This window comes from Tupaia chinensis, unplaced genomic scaffold, assembly GCF_000334495.1.
Source record: "Tupaia chinensis unplaced genomic scaffold, TupChi_1.0 Scaffold000047_1, whole genome shotgun sequence".
Lineage (NCBI taxonomy): Eukaryota > Metazoa > Chordata > Mammalia > Scandentia > Tupaiidae > Tupaia > Tupaia belangeri.
Genome location: NW_006159505.1, coordinates 8384258 through 8402366, shown reverse-complemented (window position 1 = coordinate 8402366; position 18109 = coordinate 8384258). Strand labels below are relative to the sequence as shown.

At 45.9% G+C, this 18109-nt stretch overlaps 1 protein-coding gene across 1 annotated transcript in view; it reads right to left on the bottom strand.

The window, feature by feature from the left end:
* LOC102495642 (SH3 and multiple ankyrin repeat domains protein 2) overlaps positions 1-18109 on the bottom strand; it is a gene marked incomplete at its 3' end in the record, with an annotated part of 501991 nt that overhangs the window by 359400 nt on the left and 124482 nt on the right. The window contains 2 exon segments of the mRNA XM_006141097.3: positions 312-383; positions 5026-5229. Coding sequence (XP_006141159.2) covers positions 312-383; positions 5026-5229 — 276 coding nt within the window.

Here is an 18109-nt window from a genome sequence, read left to right as displayed (position 1 = left end):
GCCACTGCTTTGGGATCTCTCTGGAGCACCCAGTGAGATTTGCCCCCCTCTGCCATGAGCCCCCATCAGCTTTAACATATAATCCCTGCTGCTTCTTGGAAGGTGTGTGTGTGTGTGTGTGTGTATGTGTGTGTGTGTGTGTCTGTGTCTGTGTCAGGGAGGAGGGGTGGCCTCTGGCAGCGTGGGCATGAGGCAGGCCCCCTGCACCTAGACAACCCAGTGTGCTGTACACCATGCCAGGGACACAGAAGGTACCCCCCGGAAGAGAAACTCTCTAAAGATAAAGAGACAAGATAACATTCTAGGCATACCTTCGTGTGGAGCTTGGCCAATTGTTTCTCATCGAGGTTGGATTGCTTGTACACCCGCTTCTTGTATCGAAACTGGCATAGGAACAGAAAGGAAAAGCAAAAAGCACACAAGTAAATACTTCACGTGGCTGTTCAGAAGATAAGTTGATCTCTTCTTGGCTATCTCAGCAAAGGTGGAAACTCCATAGCAAACTCTTGGGAGTTTTAAATAAACTATTTATATTTGTATATAGAGCCCACCACATTCTAAGAATCACTTTGGCCAGGATTCTGCAGCAATTTGCCATAAAAGACATAAAAAGAAATATACAAGGAACAACCTGTAACTTATAACTTAAAATATAAGCAATTTGCCTTAAAAGTTATAAACAGCAATATACAAGGAAGATGGAGAAAAGCCCTTCCCAGTGAGAAGCTTGGCCCCATGAGACATCAGCTCTCCCCTGGCTGGTTAGGCAAACTGGGTTCCCTACGTGGGTATCTATCTGCCATTGGTGTAGCATCTCCCACGGATAAGGAGGCAGCTTCAAGCCCCGGTTTCTTCTACACTGTCCATCTTTATTGAACCATGCATTAGAAGCTCCCACCCTTTGAGCTACATTCATTTCCTAAAAACACAGCACCTCCTTTGAACTGGAGATTACATCTTGTGAACTAAAGAGCAAACACGTCTTACTCAGATGTAGTAATGGCTCCCAAGAAGAAAGCGATGTTGTCGCCGTGTGCTTTGTAGTTCTCCAGTTCTTTTTTACCCCACGCCCCCTCCTCTTCTCCCCGACACCCTTCTGTCCTTTTTTAGTTAAATAATACTGGAGATTTTACAGTTAGGAAAGGACGCTAAGAGTCTGGGAGTCCCTGAAATTTTGAGTTCAAACATCTGTCCAGTTCGAGCCCCACTGCTCCCGTATTTAAGGAACTCTGGACTGGACAGATTCCCTGTCTCAGCCTGTTCCCTTATCTGCCCAACAGGATAATAACACAAACGTCCTGGCGTGGCCTGAGGGTTGAATGTGAGTGTCCCAGCACAGAATCAGCAGTGTACAATGACATTTTACCTTCCCCCCTGCCCCTCCCTCGCTACTGCCACATCCTGGGAGTTTACGCTCAAGCTTAGGTGAACAAAAATGCCCCTGGATAAAATGAAGGTGCACGACAGTGAGCAGGTGAGCTAATCCTAAAACTAAACGTCTACTCCCACAGGAAGTCTGCGAAGAGATAACCATATTCCCTTTCTCCTGCACTCCAAACAAAAAGACAGACAAGAACATTTTTCTTCTGTGCAGACTACAATTTGCTGTTTGGCTTTTCTTAAGTGCCAGAATAAGCCAGCTGTGAAACTGGAGAGCTCCACGACGTTGGACTCTACAGAGTTATGGGTTGTGCTGGTTGTGAAGGGCACAGTTGACCTGGTGGGAAGATCTCCGGGTTCAGCTTAGGATGCCCAGCCCTCTGGTTCTGGATTCAACCAAGGCAGCTGCGTTCCATGCACCCCATGTCTGGGACTGCTCTGAAACTCTTCTCCTCCTCTTCCCCAACCTCATCATCCAATGCCTCTGGTCCAAATTTCAGAAGCCACTGACAATGATGCCAGGCAAGGTCACAGGCTCACTCTCATGAGGCCGATCTTGAAAAGTCTAAAAGAAACCACTCTGCGGGGCCTTTTCCCAGTTAGAAAACAGTGCACTGGGACTGGCAGCTCTTGACAGAAGGGTAAATTCTTTTTTGGAGGGGAAAGGTTTTTGCCACAAGGCATGTGCGTTCATCAGAAAGAGAGAGAGAGAGAGAGAAAGCAAGAAATCACCTCCCCCACCAAGGGGGCACGGCCACGCTGTAATCCCTTCTCCTCCGTTTTCCTCTTGGGATCTTGGGCGCACACGCACATGCGCCAGCATGAGTTTAAGCCACCAGGTCCAGGACTCGAACTGCGGTCGATTACATGGGAGTCCAGCGACATAGCCTGTCGCTGCCCGTGACGCTGCCGCGAACAAAGGACACACACAAAGCGGTTTCTTCCTTTCGTCCCTTTATTTCCCCCTGAGGTAGTCAGTTGTCCGCTGCCGCGCGCCCCGAGACGGGGCCAGAATAAAAGGAGTAAAGTGGCCAATCAGTGTTGTGTACACGTGTACGGAAGTGCATATAGCCTATCATATGGGCCATATGTGAGAGTCCCGTGCTGATCATGCGACTTGTTATTGGCTAGACTCCAAGTGCACGCGTTCCGGGTAAGGAACTTCTAGGAATCTGTTTACTCTTTACGCGAGTAAGGGAGTTCCGCTCGGCGCCATCTAGTGGCGTGGTCCCCTGTAGGGCATTGTCGCCCTCCACAATAGCCAACAGCTGGTCCCAGAAGAGTAAATTTTTAAGAGAACATTTATTCTACAACCATAAATCCTTACTGCTCGTGGCCATGGGAGGACACTAGCTCAGAACCAAAATCCCTGTCTTGCTGTTTTCTCCACATTTCCTAAGTAGCTGAAATAATCCAAGGCAAAGCGCTCAGACCCATGCCTGCCCTTCCGACATCAATGCCCGGACCCTTCTCAGCTCTGCACATCAAATTCCCTGACAGGATGGGCTCAGGGCCACGGGCAGGTGATTTTACAGTTGGGAACGTGCAGCTCAGAGAGGCCGAGTGGTACACCCCAGGTTGCACAGTTACTAGATCACACATTGGCTCCCAGATTTCCTGGTCTTCTCACCCAGTTGCCACCATTCTAGAAATATCAGTCCCTGAAATAAACAGTTTATTCAGAATGTCTGGTCTGGCAATTCCCACTGAGTGTACGCTGCATGCATGCGCCACGTGAGCGCCACGTGAGCAGAACCTCCACCTCCTGAGCATGCGGGATGTGCCTGGATGGTCTGACACTTAGTAGGCCATCAGTGACAGATCTGCTTCCCCATGGATATCTGTTTCATAGATACACAAACCAAAGTCACAATGGCTGAAGATGTGCCCTGTATCCCATCTTTTCCTCCACGGAAACCCTTCCCTCTGGTCTGCCGTGTGTTGCATATAAATGGGGACCCCAATGACCCCAGTCTCAAAATTGTAATGGAACCTGGCAACATGCAGATGAACATCGTCCTGACTCTGAATGTGTGTTCATGACAGCACGAACGGCAGAGTAATCGCTGGTCACCGAGAATATCACAGAACACAGTTAGATTGCTGAAGTGTCAGATCAAGTGCCACACTTACGGGCTCATTGTTTGGCTAAGCTGAAATGAATGGTATCATCTAATTATAGCAACGTCTTGTGCAAGTGGTAGAAATGACCCTGTTTCCGGCTACTTGTGGAGCTGATTTACACACATTTACACTGCTGGAAACATTATGTGTATATAAACTTGGGGTGCAGCAAGCTGGGGGTCAAAGAGACAGGGTCAAGGACCATGCTTTGCATGGAAAAGTGTAAGGTCTCACCATCTTACTGAGGGAAGCTCAGAGGGAACCCGAGTGTGTGTGACTGGCCAGAGGGGCTCAGAACCCCCTGGTTACTGGGGCAGGAAGCAGTCAGGAAGCTGCATTAGTGACAGCAACTGAATGGCCACAGGCCACTCTACTGCCCAAGGGCAGGGAGACTGATTTAGGGAGTGTTATATATTAAAAAAAAAAAAATTACACTCTAAAGCCCATGGGATCTCTGGAGTGAAAGGAGTAGCTTCAGTATGCTAATGAGATGACTCCTGATCCCTCAGATGAAGGCTGTAGCCAGATCAGCCAACCCATGATTCGAGGGCTGGAACTTGCAGCCTTCACCCCTGACCTCCCGAAAGGGGAGAAGGGCTGGAGATGGAGTTCAACCACCAATGAATAGCCAAGGATTCAACTAGTCATGCCTATGTTATGAGATCTCCATAAACATCCCTGCATACCAGGGTTTAGGGGGCTCCAGAGTCACAAACACTTCTACATGCCTGAAGGGTGGTGCACCCAACCCCATGGGGCAGAAGCTCCTGAGCGCTGGACCCTTCTGGACCTTGTCTTTTGTACCTGTTACTCTGGCTGATTGGGATCTTTCCTCACAAACCAGAGACAGCACAGCAGGTGCCTTCCTGAGCTCTGTGAGCCACTCCAGTCAAACACGGCACCCACGGAGAAGGTCACAGAAAACCCTGATATATAGCCAAGCCTAAGAAAAACGTAGGTGACTTGGGGATCCAATACTTGTGACTGGCTTCTGAACTGAGGGCAGTCTTGTGGGCCTGAGCCCTTAACCGTGGGGTCTACACTAATTCTGGGCAGTTAGTGTCAAAACCAAATTAATTGCGACCTGCCCAATGAATGTCCGGAGACTTGGAGCAGCTGGGCTGGAAAAGATGCCATGCATCTGTTGTCACAAGTTGGGGATACCCTTGAGGAGGCAGAAGCAAGCCCCTTTTTGTGTTCCCACAACTCATAGGTCTTGGTGACATGAGTTTCAGTTGGACCCATGGTTCGTTCACACCAAGATTTTTCCCAACAAATGTATTAACTCTACGATTTAAAAAAAAAATTATAGATTAAGAAATAAAAATAGCTTGACAGTCTGCAATTTGCAGTAACATTATAAATGTCATCTCAAAACGCCAAACTGACTTTAATCTGAGGGTCATTTCCTAATCCAAACCAAACTGGGGCTAGAAATGAATAGTAGAAATTGTCACTGCCAGTGAATAAATAGTATTGTAAGAAAGAATATGAGCTACCGGTACACAGTGAGTTAAATACCTCCAGGGAAGGGACGCCCTTGCCCACAGGCTGGGGGTACTCTCGCAGGAGACGCTCCTCGTCCAGGAACTTGCCATCACGCCCATTGCTCGCGGGCTGGAACAGCCCATAGTTCAGGACGTCTTTCAGACTCTGGTTCAGCGTACACAGAATCCGCTGCTTGGCAACCCACACTGTGGCGTCCGGATTAAATCGAATGCATTTCTGCAGGAGGGACAAAGACATCTGATTAGTGATGCAGAACACCACCTGAGTCACCCACGTGGGGCCCTAAGATGTCACATATGGTTTTGCCCCTTCCTAATGATTCTGAGCATCAGATTCACGCCTTTTCAGGCTGGAAAGGAAAGCCTGCACACACTTGGACAGGGTCGCTTGGTAAACGTAAGAGGGGAAAAGCTCAGATCATGATGTTGGTCTCTTTGGCCTGGTCTCTGACCTTGGACTCCAACATCTGGTACTGAGTGTTTTTCTGCTCATCAGTAACCCCGATGGCCTCGGGCAGTTCTCTCACTTGCTCAGGGCTTCTGAAACTTCAGATTTTATTACGACATAGACGACTGACTCCTCCTGTGCCCCCGTCCCAACCCACACCTGCTTTAGCAGGCCCAGGGGGCCTGAGACCTGCATTTCTCACATATTTCAAGGTGAGGCTGTTTTTGCCAGTCCGGGAACACACACTGAGCACCTGGGTGCTGGCGTAACTTAATTTTTATGCTGGTCGCTCCCTGGCATTTCAGATACAGGTGGATACTTTGTCTTGTCACCTCACTGATGCCAAAGTCCACAGCTCAAGGGTCTGCAGACCACCCACGCTGATTCGAGATAGAAAAGTTTCAAAGACACAGACATCATCCCTCCCAAAGGATGAAGGTCAGCAATTATGAAAACCAGTTTGATGAAAAACCTAATCATTTGCCACGGGAACTTGTTTTTGGAAAAGTTAAATAGTATCAACAGGGTCTACGCACCAATCACTAACACTTCAAAAATCACAAAAGCGCCTTTAAGAACTGGAATAACAACTTGGTCTTGTTCCCAGATCCCTCTGTGAGACTCACCAGGAAGCCAGGAGAAACAAAAGCCAGGCCAAATCCACTTCTAACCATGACTTCTAATTTTTGTTGAATTAAAATTATATTCTACAATATAGGCATCAGTGGGACCTTGAGAATTTGCTTTATCACTGCAAAGGCATTCAGAAACAATGAAGTTTGAGTGCATATGAGGCTGGAGCCAATTCTCTGCCTGGGGGATTCTGTGTGTGTGTGCAAAGATGCAAAAGGCCCTACGATCTCCGAGACAGCCAGCCTAGGGTACGTCCCTTGTTCCTGGTAAAGTGATCCTGCCACTGTCAGCATGAGCCTCAGTTCAGCAGCAGCCAGGACCACCGCCCCCACTCCCAGCCCAGGAAATCTGACTCCTATGCATGAATGCTCCTACCCTCTCCAATGTCAAAGGCAAAATTCAAGTGTGGCTTTCAAATCTACACACACTGGGCTACAAGGCTGGGTGAGCCCGGTTGTTCATTTCAGGGATAAACCTCCCTGTCACATGCTTTCCCTCAGCCCTGGCTAAATGAAGAGTTTCTAGAAACTTCTAGCAAAACAAATGACCTAGATCAGATATGACCAGGTGGGGCAGTTGATAACTCACCCACTCCCACTTCAGGAAACATGGCTGGCCTCTGGCTCTGGCTATGGGGACACCCAACTCAAGTTCCTTTAGATAGTGACATGCACAGAACTTTGGCTGGCTCCTTGCAGCCTGCAGAAAAGCTCCTGCCAACAGACAAGTTTGGGAAGAGCACAGGACTCAGAATAGCCTCCCAGGGGCGATGTGTCCCTGAAGGTAATCACAAAGACTGGTGCCCGTTCTTTCTTCATGGGCGGAGCCAGACATGCTGAGCCCATGCAGGACAGTGGCCAACACTGAGTCCATGCAGGACAGTGGCCAACACTGCACAAAGAAGAACCATCCTGCTCTGAGAAATGTCAAGAATGCTCTATTGAGAAACTTCTGGAAGGAGTAGAAGCTCAGAGGTCAGAAAGGTTTAGGTTTGCAACCCAGTCGTGCTCACTAACCCACGTGTACCTAGGCAAACCTATCAGCCCAGTGTTCCCTCTGGTTCCTCAATGTAAATCAGGGCCACTGCTTACCTCACAGGCTTTCGTGTGGATCAGAAGGACATAAATGATACATGCTGTTACCAGCTGAACTGTGTTTCTTAAAAAGATGCCGGGACCAGTGGATAGCATAATGGTTAGGTTGCTGGACTCCAACCTAATTGACTGTGGTTCGAGTCCCAGACTCAGTGACTTGAAACTCAATGCCAGGCAGCTGTACATGTGTGCCCAAAATCCCAAGAGGAGACTAACGGAGAAGGGATTGTGCCGTGGCCATTCCCTCTGGGGGGGTGATTTCTCACTTTCTCTCTGTCTCTCCAGCGAGTGCACACACCCTATACCAAAAATCTCTCTTTCTAAAAAAAATTTAAAAAATGATGTTATAATCCTAATCCCCTGTTCCCTTTAGATGTGATTTATTTGAAAATCAGGGTTTTTGCAGAAATAAGTTAAGATGTGTCATACTGGAGTAGGGTGAGCTTGATGCAATGGTCATGTCCTTATGAAAAGCGAAACTCAGGACACAGCAACATGCACACAGGGAGAAGGCCAGGTGAAGATGGAGGCAGGGGTGGAGTGAAGCTTCTAATTCCAAGGAAGGCTGGAGTGCCTGCAAACTCTCAGAAACTAGGGGAGAGTCCTAGACCAGATTCTCTCTCACAACAACCAGAGAAATCAGCCCTACCAACACCACAATCTAGGATTTCCAGCCTCCAGAAGTGTGAAATAATAAACATCTGTTGTTTAAGCCACCCAGTCTGTGGTTAGCTGTGGTTAGCTATGGCAGCCATAGGAACTAAAACACACGTAAATGATCTGTCTCTAATTGTGCCAGCAGACAACACTACCACCACAATCTCTCCGAGACAAGCAATCAACTGGTAGAGCACTCCCACCATCTAGGGAACTCCCTTCCCTTCATATATGAGCGTGTAGGTGTTGCCTACACGCTCATACCAGCTCAAGGAAAGTCCAAGGTGGTAGATGACACAGTGGACAAGCACATCTTCACTTACACATCACCGACTCCCTGTCTTTCTTAGTGAGCACCCCAATCCGGCAAACCCTTGCCCAATAACAGTGTTAACAAAGTACAGGTAATGGATATTGGCTGAATGGATGAGTGATTGTTGGAAGCCACAAAAGCAACTGTGAGCAAACCAGACCAAGGTCACTATTTGCAGTGTTAAAATACACACACACACACACACACATATACATACATACACATACACACACACGCATAACACATAGGCAACTGTCATCCAATAAGGAAAAGGAGAAAATAAATGCTAAGAAGCTCCCTTGGAGACCCAGAGGGAGGAGCCAACAGGCCAGACACACCACAAACAGCCATCCAGGAGCACAGAGGAATGGTTGAATTTAGGGTGGGAAACGCCAGGTCGAGGGTCCAGCATAAGGACATTGGGGAGGCAAATGTGGAACGGTGATGAGTTAGGCAGTTGGAGTGCTGGAGACAGTTTTTACCTTATGTGACCCAGCCTCGTCCCACTGTTACCAATATTATTACTCCATAAAATGAAGTTCTACTTGAGGGGTGCTGTATCTTATTCATATCTCCCAGACGCCCTCTAAGATGGTTATTCCTTTATGATTTTTCAGTGATGTTCTGAAAGGATGAACAACGTGCCGGATGACTCACAGACAGTACAGGGAGGATAGAACAGACAACCTGGATGTCAAAAATCCCAACCCCCCAGCCAAGCCCATGGAAAGGTTGCTTGAAAATGCACCTCTCTTCTCCTCACCCTGTCTTCTATGTGTAGAGCTCTACGTCATCTGCAGGACAGCAGTCGGTGGGAAGACATGAAGAGCGGGATGGGATTTGGCCCCTTAGAGAACTCAGCATCTGATGGAAATGATGATGATGGTAGTGGAGGTGATTAGGATGAGGTAATGATGGTAACGATGAGGATAATGGTGACGATGATGGTGATGACGATGACAAAAAAGATGATGGCGATGAGAGTAACGGTAGTGATGATGCTGGTGGTAATGATATTAGGATGGTGATGGTGAGGTGATCATAATGAAGATGAGGGTGATGACAATGATAACGAGGATGACTGTGATGTAGTAATGGTTAACAGTTACTGACTCCTAATACGCAAGAAACTGTTATTATTGGGTCATTGAAAAATTCATGATGTATTTTTCCATGCAACAATGTGTCATGACTTTTCCGCTGACCCAATATATTCACCCTCACCACAACCATAGTGACTGTTGTTGTGGTTGTTTTAATAATAACATTATAATGACTTCCATTTTCCAAATGGGGAAAGTCTCAGAAACCCCAAGTAGCTACCCTTCTCTACACATCTAGAACGTGATGGCGGTTCACTTAAACCTAAGTCAAGTCTTCCTGGTTCTCAAGTCTTCACTGTTTAAGTGACACATTGCATTCTTTTCTCAACCCACCCACAGTCAAGCTCGGTGCAGGCAAAATAGAAATTGATAGTCATTGAGACAAGTGAAGAGGTCATTTATGTTTATTTCAGTTATGAATCAGGAGAAATGCTGCCTTTGTTCAGGTTTTCTCATTGCCAGTACATCTGCCTCAATGGCGAACATTTACACACAAAGGGGACACAGTTTAATCCCAAAGCAGAAGACCCCATAGCAAGGAGAAAGTTCTGGAGATCAAATATATATATATATTTTTTTTTTTACCAAGGAAGTCAAACCTAGCCTCTGAATTACCAAAAACATTAAAACATAAAGTAGTGAAGCACAAGGTATGCGGGTGCCAGGGAAGACGCGCCTGGAACAGGGCTGCAAATATTAAACACAGATGCATCTCTGTGGGAAACAGTACGGCGGAAAGCTACAAAACACGGTGTCCCTTCATCTAATAACTGGGCTTCAGGGAGTATGTACAAAGACAACCCTCAGAAGTACAACAAAGCATTTTGAACAAAGATTTTTTTTTTTTACCCTTGTACAAATTCACTAAAAAAGAATCTTAGAACAAGCTCCTAAGCCCAACGGGGTGAAATGGATACTCTAACCAGGGCTGTGTGCTGGCCACAAACCCCAGTCACACAGACAGACATCAAGGGGCACCTGGACGCCAGCTAACAAATGAGTGACTTGAGGACCGTTTGCGGATGATATCCACGTCTAACCACCCAGCCCTTCCCAAGCCGATCCTCTTCATCCACACCCTCCTCCTGCCTCCTGCTTCTCCCCCATCCTCATTCCTAATATCTATGGCAGGACTGCCACACACTCCAGAAACCAGGAGACCTCTTGGTCCCTTCTTGTCCTGCACCTTCTAAGTCAATTTTGAAAAACCTACAGCCTCAAGAGTGTACGGGTGCACTCCTGTCCCACCACCATTGTCCAGCGGGCTACCATCCTTTCTCACCTGGATTACCCCAGCAGCTCCTACTCCAAGCTCACCAGCATCCCTCTTAGCCTCGCAACTTCAGTCTTGATGGCTAACTGTGCCCTTTCTTGACCCAGTCACTCCACTGCCTCAGGACTCAAGACTGCCCTTTACCCAAGGGGCCGGGGAGAAGCTGATTATGGTCTGGCCCCCAACTCCTTTATGGGCCATGTCCTGACAATGTCCCCTTACTACCCCATGTGTGTATGCACATAGAAACACATACAAACACATACACACAGAAATAGAAACATGTCTACATACACACAGAAACACATATGTACAACACACAAAAGCCAACATGTACATACACAATCACACACAAATACATTTGTACAACACAGAGAAAATGATATATTTGACACATACACAAACACACACATAGAACATACAAACACAAAACACACACAGGTATAAGCACACACAAATAAAAACAGGAAAACACAAATGCAGACACAAAAACAGGAAAGCGCACATATAAACATACAGAAAACACACACAGACACTCCAGTAAAGCCAGCCAGCATGCTGACAAGTCTCTGGAGTGCCAGAAAGTGCATGCTCTGGAATGCCCGTGCACTTGTGCCACCAGTTGACTGTCTTCTCCCTATATTCTGACTGACACTGTACTCAGAGTCTCCATATGGGTCCAACTCTCTTGATAGCATCTCTCTGTCCTCCTGCCAACGTGAGCTGACCACTGTACACTCCCAGTTGGAACCCAGAGAACTGGTCTAACTGACCATGGGCCACTGGCCAAACCAATCTGGCTAAATCTGCTCCCTCTCCTGCCCAACCTGTGGGTCACAAACTATCAGGATTTTCTGTTTCCTCCAAGAGGCATCAGAGTTGCATTTTGCCTCAGACTATCTCTCCTTGCCTGCTCTAAGCCTGCAGGTGGAGGTCAGCTCTGTCACTCAGAAACCTGCTGGTGTAATGCTGTGATGTCCATTGGGAACCTCTTGTGTGTCTGGGCCGAGTTGGATGGGTCAAGATACAGAAGACTTGCAAGTGGTTGTAGAGGGATCTCCAGGACCTAGTCAAGATGGCTTCTTCCTCAGCTCTGACAGGCAGTGCATACATCACGTGATCTGGGTGGCAATGGAATGGGGAAGGGGCTGACATGGTCAGGAACTATAAAATCTAACAGTGGAAGAGGGGCTTGGGGCCAACACCAGCCTTGATGTAATGCTGTATACAGCAACATGAACAATGGAAGATCTCAGGTTCTTCAGAGCAGCTTCAGTTCTACGTTTCCTCAGCACCCCAGAGGCCCTCATCCACAAAAGAGGGCCATGCCTTAGCACAGACAAAACATCCATATCTCCTTCTGAGACACACCTACACTCTCTCTCCACCACTGCCACATTTAGCTGATCAGAGCACTCTCTACTCCAAGGACGAATCTGCCCAAGGACGAGAGTTCTTTTGTCATTTTCTTTGCATATACCTGAAAATTGATAGAATTGAATAGCATTGGTTAGAACATTCCAGAAACAGAACATTCCTATTATATAATCCAACAGGAAAGTGAGGTCTAGATGTGATGATGAAGTTGACTGGAGCCACCACTTACTGAGGGCTTGCTTTGTACCAAGTGCTTTGTGAATATATTATCTTGCTTAATCATGGTAATGATCTTGAGAGGGGAGACTATACCACCAGGTCTACAGAACTGCAAGTGGCAGAGCTGTGACCGGCCATGTCCTTAAACAGTATGCAGCACTGGCCTTTCCATCAGGAAAGTTCATGGTCAAGCTCAAACTGAAAATGAAGAGAATGAGAAAAATCTGCTATCATATTTGGTCCACACAAGTTATAGATATTCTGCAAAATGTGAGACTAATAACTGAAAATACCCAGACAATGGGGAGAATGCTGGCATTAGACACTCAGGACCTGCCTAGCCTAGGTCTACCACTTAAGCTGAGTGCATCAGTTCAGGCTGTCACAACAAAAACACCATGGACTGGATGCTTAAACAATACACACTTACTTCCTCTCAGTTCTGAAGACCCAAGTAGTCCAGGGTTAAGTGAGACGGAATGGGTTCTTCGAGGCCTCTCTCCTTGGCTTGTCAGTGGTGTCTTTCCCTTGTGTCTCACATGCTCACCTCTCTGTGTGCACCTGCATCCTAAATCTCCTTTTCTTATAAGGACCCCATTAGAGCTCCCCCTAAGGACCTCACCTCCGTAAACACCCTTTCTCCAACTAAAGTCACATTCTAAGGTACTGGAGGGACGGGGAGTAGGATTTCAACACTGGAATTGAAAAAGGGACACAGTCCATACCATTGTCATTGCCCATGACTGCAGGCAAGTCTCTGCCACCCACTAAAGGCCACATGCCCAGGGTGCACTATGTCTGTGCTGATGACTAACTCACGTGAATAATGGTAGAACACAAAACCTGCAGCTTCATGGTTATAAACTCATGAAGGCAGAAGAGTGCCTGTCCTGCCAGGGCAGTGGGAGCTTCTGGGACAAGGCTATTTTGATTTGCAGCAACATGGCAAGAGAATTTCATGTAAGAGACTAAATTGCTTTCCAAATCTATTTTGGGCCCTATATAATGGAGGTGATGACAACAGTGATTTTGTAAAATTGTAATGATGGTAGGGACTGTCTAGACAAAGCTTGAAAGAATGGTAAATATCACACTATACAAAATATGTATTATTACAGCGGGTTGTCTAAAGGCTGGGTAAAGGATTATCAACAACACAGGGCTAGAATTACACAGATCTATTCAGGCACCTCCACCTCCACTGCATTAGTTAATTCATGTTCCTCAGGTGAGATTTACATCCACCTCACTGTTGACTTCACTCAAGGAGTTCAGCAAAAGCCAAAAGAATGAGGAGAGAGTTGCCGAGGCATCGGGGCATCATTGCCCAGGGGAGACACTCCCTGCACCACCCTATTCAGGATTCAGAGCTAGAAACACAGGCCCTAGAGAGAATAAAGATCCCTGTTCTGCAAACGCTGCTTTTTTTTAAAAAAAAGAGAGATTTTTGCTATAGGGCATATATGTGTGTGCCAGAGACAGAGAGAGAAAATGGGAAACCTCCCCCTAAGGGAGATGGCCATACTGCAATCCCTTCTCCTTTCTCCTCTCAGGATTTTGGGCATGCACACCAAATCTGGGACTTGAACTGCAGTCAAGTGTGTGGGAGTCCAGTACCTTAACCACCATGCCACCTGTTGTCCCCTACAAATGCTTCACAGCAGCTTTTTTTTGCAGGAGTTCAGAGAATTCTGCAAGAAATCCAAGTTTCATCATTCATTACGAAGAAGCGCATTTCACATTGAAAACTTCCTCTGCAGTTATGGTTCATGTCACCATCAATTTCTGCATGATGCATTTTTAAAGACCCATAATAAACACAAGCTGGGCAGGAGCCATTGAAAGGTGCACTTAGGAGTAATCTGGCCTCTAATAGCTGTTCATTTGCAACCTGCACATTTGCCCACCTCTTAAAAATAGCCAACACCAAGGTCAACCCAAACTGTAATTGAGTTATTTCCAAATGAAATCATACATTCTGCTGCGGACGAAGAGCCATCAGACTGGTACTTGTGGTAGCAAACACCAAAACGCTAGCATGGGTAATGCATGCAGCCTAAAATAGGAGATTGAAATGGAATGGGGAAATGCTGGGTGACCTTATTCCAGAAGGACAGCTTGACCTGAAGGAAGCTAAAGCCCCAGAGTCAAGCTAGTACTTCTACATGTTCAAATACTAATAAAACATAATGTGGCTGTGGATTTGCTTTTCCAATTAGAAAAATATTTTCCAAACAGTAAAAGCTTCATAGCAGCTGTTGGAAGCTGTGCTGACGTGGAAGGCAGGCTGCCCCTGCTGGCGACTTTTAAGGGACCACATAGTGGCCTGCTCTTGTCACAGTGGTACTAAACTAAGAGTTGTTGTTCTGGTTTTGGTTCTGCCAATGATTCATGTACTCCCTTGGAGGTGAGTTAATTTTCCCTTTCAATAGCCACAATTTCAGGCAGGACCACCTCACAGCAAAGGATGGGAGGCTGTCCAGAGCAGTCAGTTCAGAAGCAATAAATTCAAGTGAAATAATAGGCAGTCAAAGGGAAAGGTAGTCGGTCCCAACTCCAAACACAAAGTGCTTACTCTGTGCCAGCGGCCGGGCTAAAAGAGTACATTAACCACATTATCTTCTCCTCATGTTCTCCTGTAGTAGGTACTGGTATCCCAATGCCCAAAGAGAAACTTTCTGAGCACTGCAGAACCAGTCCCAGAACCACACAGCTGTACCAGGAAGAGCTGAGACAAAGGTAGAACCTGAAGGCCAAGCTAATGATTTCAACTCAATCCCACCAGCACACCAACGAAGCCATGAAGTCAGGAGGATAAATCCAACAGGAGGTTGTACAGTAGATGAAGAGGCAGACGAGGTGGTGAGTCAGCTAACTGATGCAGCTCTGAAGTTATGGGATTGGAGGGGTGTGTCTACCCAGAAAGGAGGGTTGTAAGGGCAAAGGTCAAAGCAGGGAGGAAAAGCCACAGTAGAGACTCACTGAAAGATCATGGAAATCCAATCACAGAGCAAAGATGCTGGGAAAAGGTCTCACCCTGAGATTTGATGCAGGAAATTAAATATTGATTATTCGAGGCCCTGGAATTGTCACCCTACGGATAACACTTATCAGCTTGGACCACCAGCAGAAGAGGCCCTATCTTTACAAAGATATATTTGCAAAGCTTTTCTACAGAATGCGTAGTAATTCCAGGCTAAAGCCATCTTTTCCAGACATACTTTTCTCAAAGAGATTTAAGTGGGTATTAATTCTCAGCCTAAGCAGAGGAGCACCACAAGTCAGACATTCTGCATGCAGGCTGTGGAGACCCGCGAGCTGGCCAATCTCCCTTCTGTACAGAAAACATCAGCCTCATATCTAACAGGGCAAGGTGTGGCATGGGATCCTTGCAACGCACAGAATTGCCTCTGGCTAAATAGTTTTCTCTGTTTAAAAAGTTGATACGTATGAAAATAAAACCCTCTGCTTTTAGCAAGTTTGCCCTGTGAGAAGAATAATAACCAATGTGGTAGGGCTTGGCTTTCCAGGATACCCTTCATTGGAGGGCTTCGGAGCCTTCCCTTTGGTTTAAAAATTTACCACTCAACCGTTGTGATTAAGTTATGTAATGTAAACCACTCCATTTAAGAACAGTGGGACTGATTATCATTATCATATTACAGAGAAAGTGGAGGCAGGGAGAAGTCACAGGGGCTGGTTGGGGGGGGTGCTCTTTAGCCTTTGCAACTGATGAAACAGACCACAAAGAAAACCAGATTCCATGCTTTCTATTCCTGCAACAAGCAATCCAAGTACACACTACAAAGGACATGAGACCCCACTCAAAGTAGAGACCAAAGATCCTAATCACGTATTTCTTCATCGCAAAAAGATGGCTGTAGAGATGGATGGATAGATGCAGGCATGCATGATGGCTAACCAATGGTAGATAATACGGATAAGACAAACCTCAAAAAATAAAAAAATGCCAAGTGAAAAAAACAAGTTATAAATGGCACGTCCATGTAACAGGTATAATGTATTAGGTTGATGGAAAAATTATGACCCATTTTTGCAAAGAAAACAGAAATACGTTAAGACTTTTCCAACAACCCAATATATTCTTTTTAACTCAATGACACAATACTGTAGAGTGATAACTGATGCATATTTCAAAATTTTTTAAAGAATTATTTTATTTAACGTCATTTATTGTTTACTTATTTATTTTTTATTTGAGCAGAGAGACAGAGAGTGTGTGAGAAAGGAAGCCTTCAGGTCCAAGACTTGAACTGCAGTTGACCATGTTGAAGTCCAGTGCCCTACACCACCACATCACCTGCTGGACTCTACCAATACATATTTTAAAAAGAAGAGGTAAGGGGGAAGTCACACTGAATTTACAATATTATTGGTATTTTCCTGTATTTTTAACTTTCTCTAAGTTAAAACCACCCCAGCTTTTTTTCTTAGAGAGGTTTCTGCTATAGGGCATGTGTACTCATGGGAGACACAGAGAGACAGAAAGCCAGAAATCAACCCCTCGAGGGGATGGCCACATCACAATCTCTTCACCTTCATTCTCCTCTTGGGATTTCGGAAATGCACACACATGCGCCCAGTGTGAGTTTCAAGCTACAGGTTTCAGGACTCAAACCATGGTCAACTACATGAAAGTCCAGCACCTTAACCATTACAACACCCACTGTCTCCCAAACCTAGCTTTTTAAAGGTATCAAACCAAAATCTCAGACATTGTTCAGCCTCCTGGGGCCTCCCTGCTTGGACCAAGGCAGGCCAGGCTCAGGGTCTTCAAATGAAAGTCCATGAATGAAGACCCCAGAAACATCACCATCTTCATCTGGGTCATCTGTAATGACTTTTAGGGTGGAATTTGCTTAAGTCAAGGTCAAATACAACTAAATTTGTAACTATTGAGTTATAAGAAAAGTCATAATGTATTTTTCTATGCAAAAATATATCATGACTTTTCTGACAACCCAATACATCTCTAATTCCAAATGAAATTTTCTTTTGGTTCACCAGTTTCAAATGAAATTTCCTTTTGGTTCAGTAAACAAGAGAGAGTACATTCTGGAACAGGAAGATCTAAAAACAAAAAGACAAATATATTTTGAGTTACAAGAGTTTTCACATCTCTGTGGTGACTGGGCTACTGGATGACATGTGAGCATTTTTTGTGAATGAGTAGTATTCTATAGTGTATATTTGCCACATTTTTTCAACCCATTCATCTGTTCTTGGACATGTGGGCTGATTTCATGTCTTAGCAATTGTGAATGATGCTGTAATAAACAAGGCTGTGCAAGTGTTTTCTGACTGAGTGTATTTCTATCCTTTGGGTAGACACCCAGGAGTGAGATTGCTGGATAAGAAAAAATAAAATTAAATAAAAAAGAATATGGTAAAACACCAAGATGTGGGAATGGATGAGCTGTAGCACCTGGCACTCAGGATGACTCCCACGTTCTGCCTCTGGCAACTGAATCCAAGGAGGTCTTCACTGCCACAAAGTGAAACAACCCAGCTGCCCATCAGCTGGGGATGGATCAGCAAAATGAACAATCCATGCCAAGTGCTCCATCCACTCCATCAATTACTACTCAACAATGAAGAGTAGTGAAATTATAATAGAAGTCACAATATGGATGAACCTGAAAACCGTTACGTGGAATGAAAGCAGCCAGCCACAAAAGGCTAAACATTGTACGATTCTATGTACATATGATGTCTAGAAAAGGCAAATCCAGGGACCAGCAGTTGGCGTAATGGCTACATCGCTGGACTCCCATGTAGTCGACCGTGGTTCGAGTTCTGGACCCGAAGGCTTCAACTCACACCGGGCATGTATGTGTGCTCAAAATCCTGAGAGGAGAATGGAGGAGAAGGGATTGCGGTGCGGCCATACCCCCTGCGGGGAGATTTTTCGCTTTTTGTCTCTCTGTTTCTCTTTCTGGCAAGCACACGCACCCTAAAG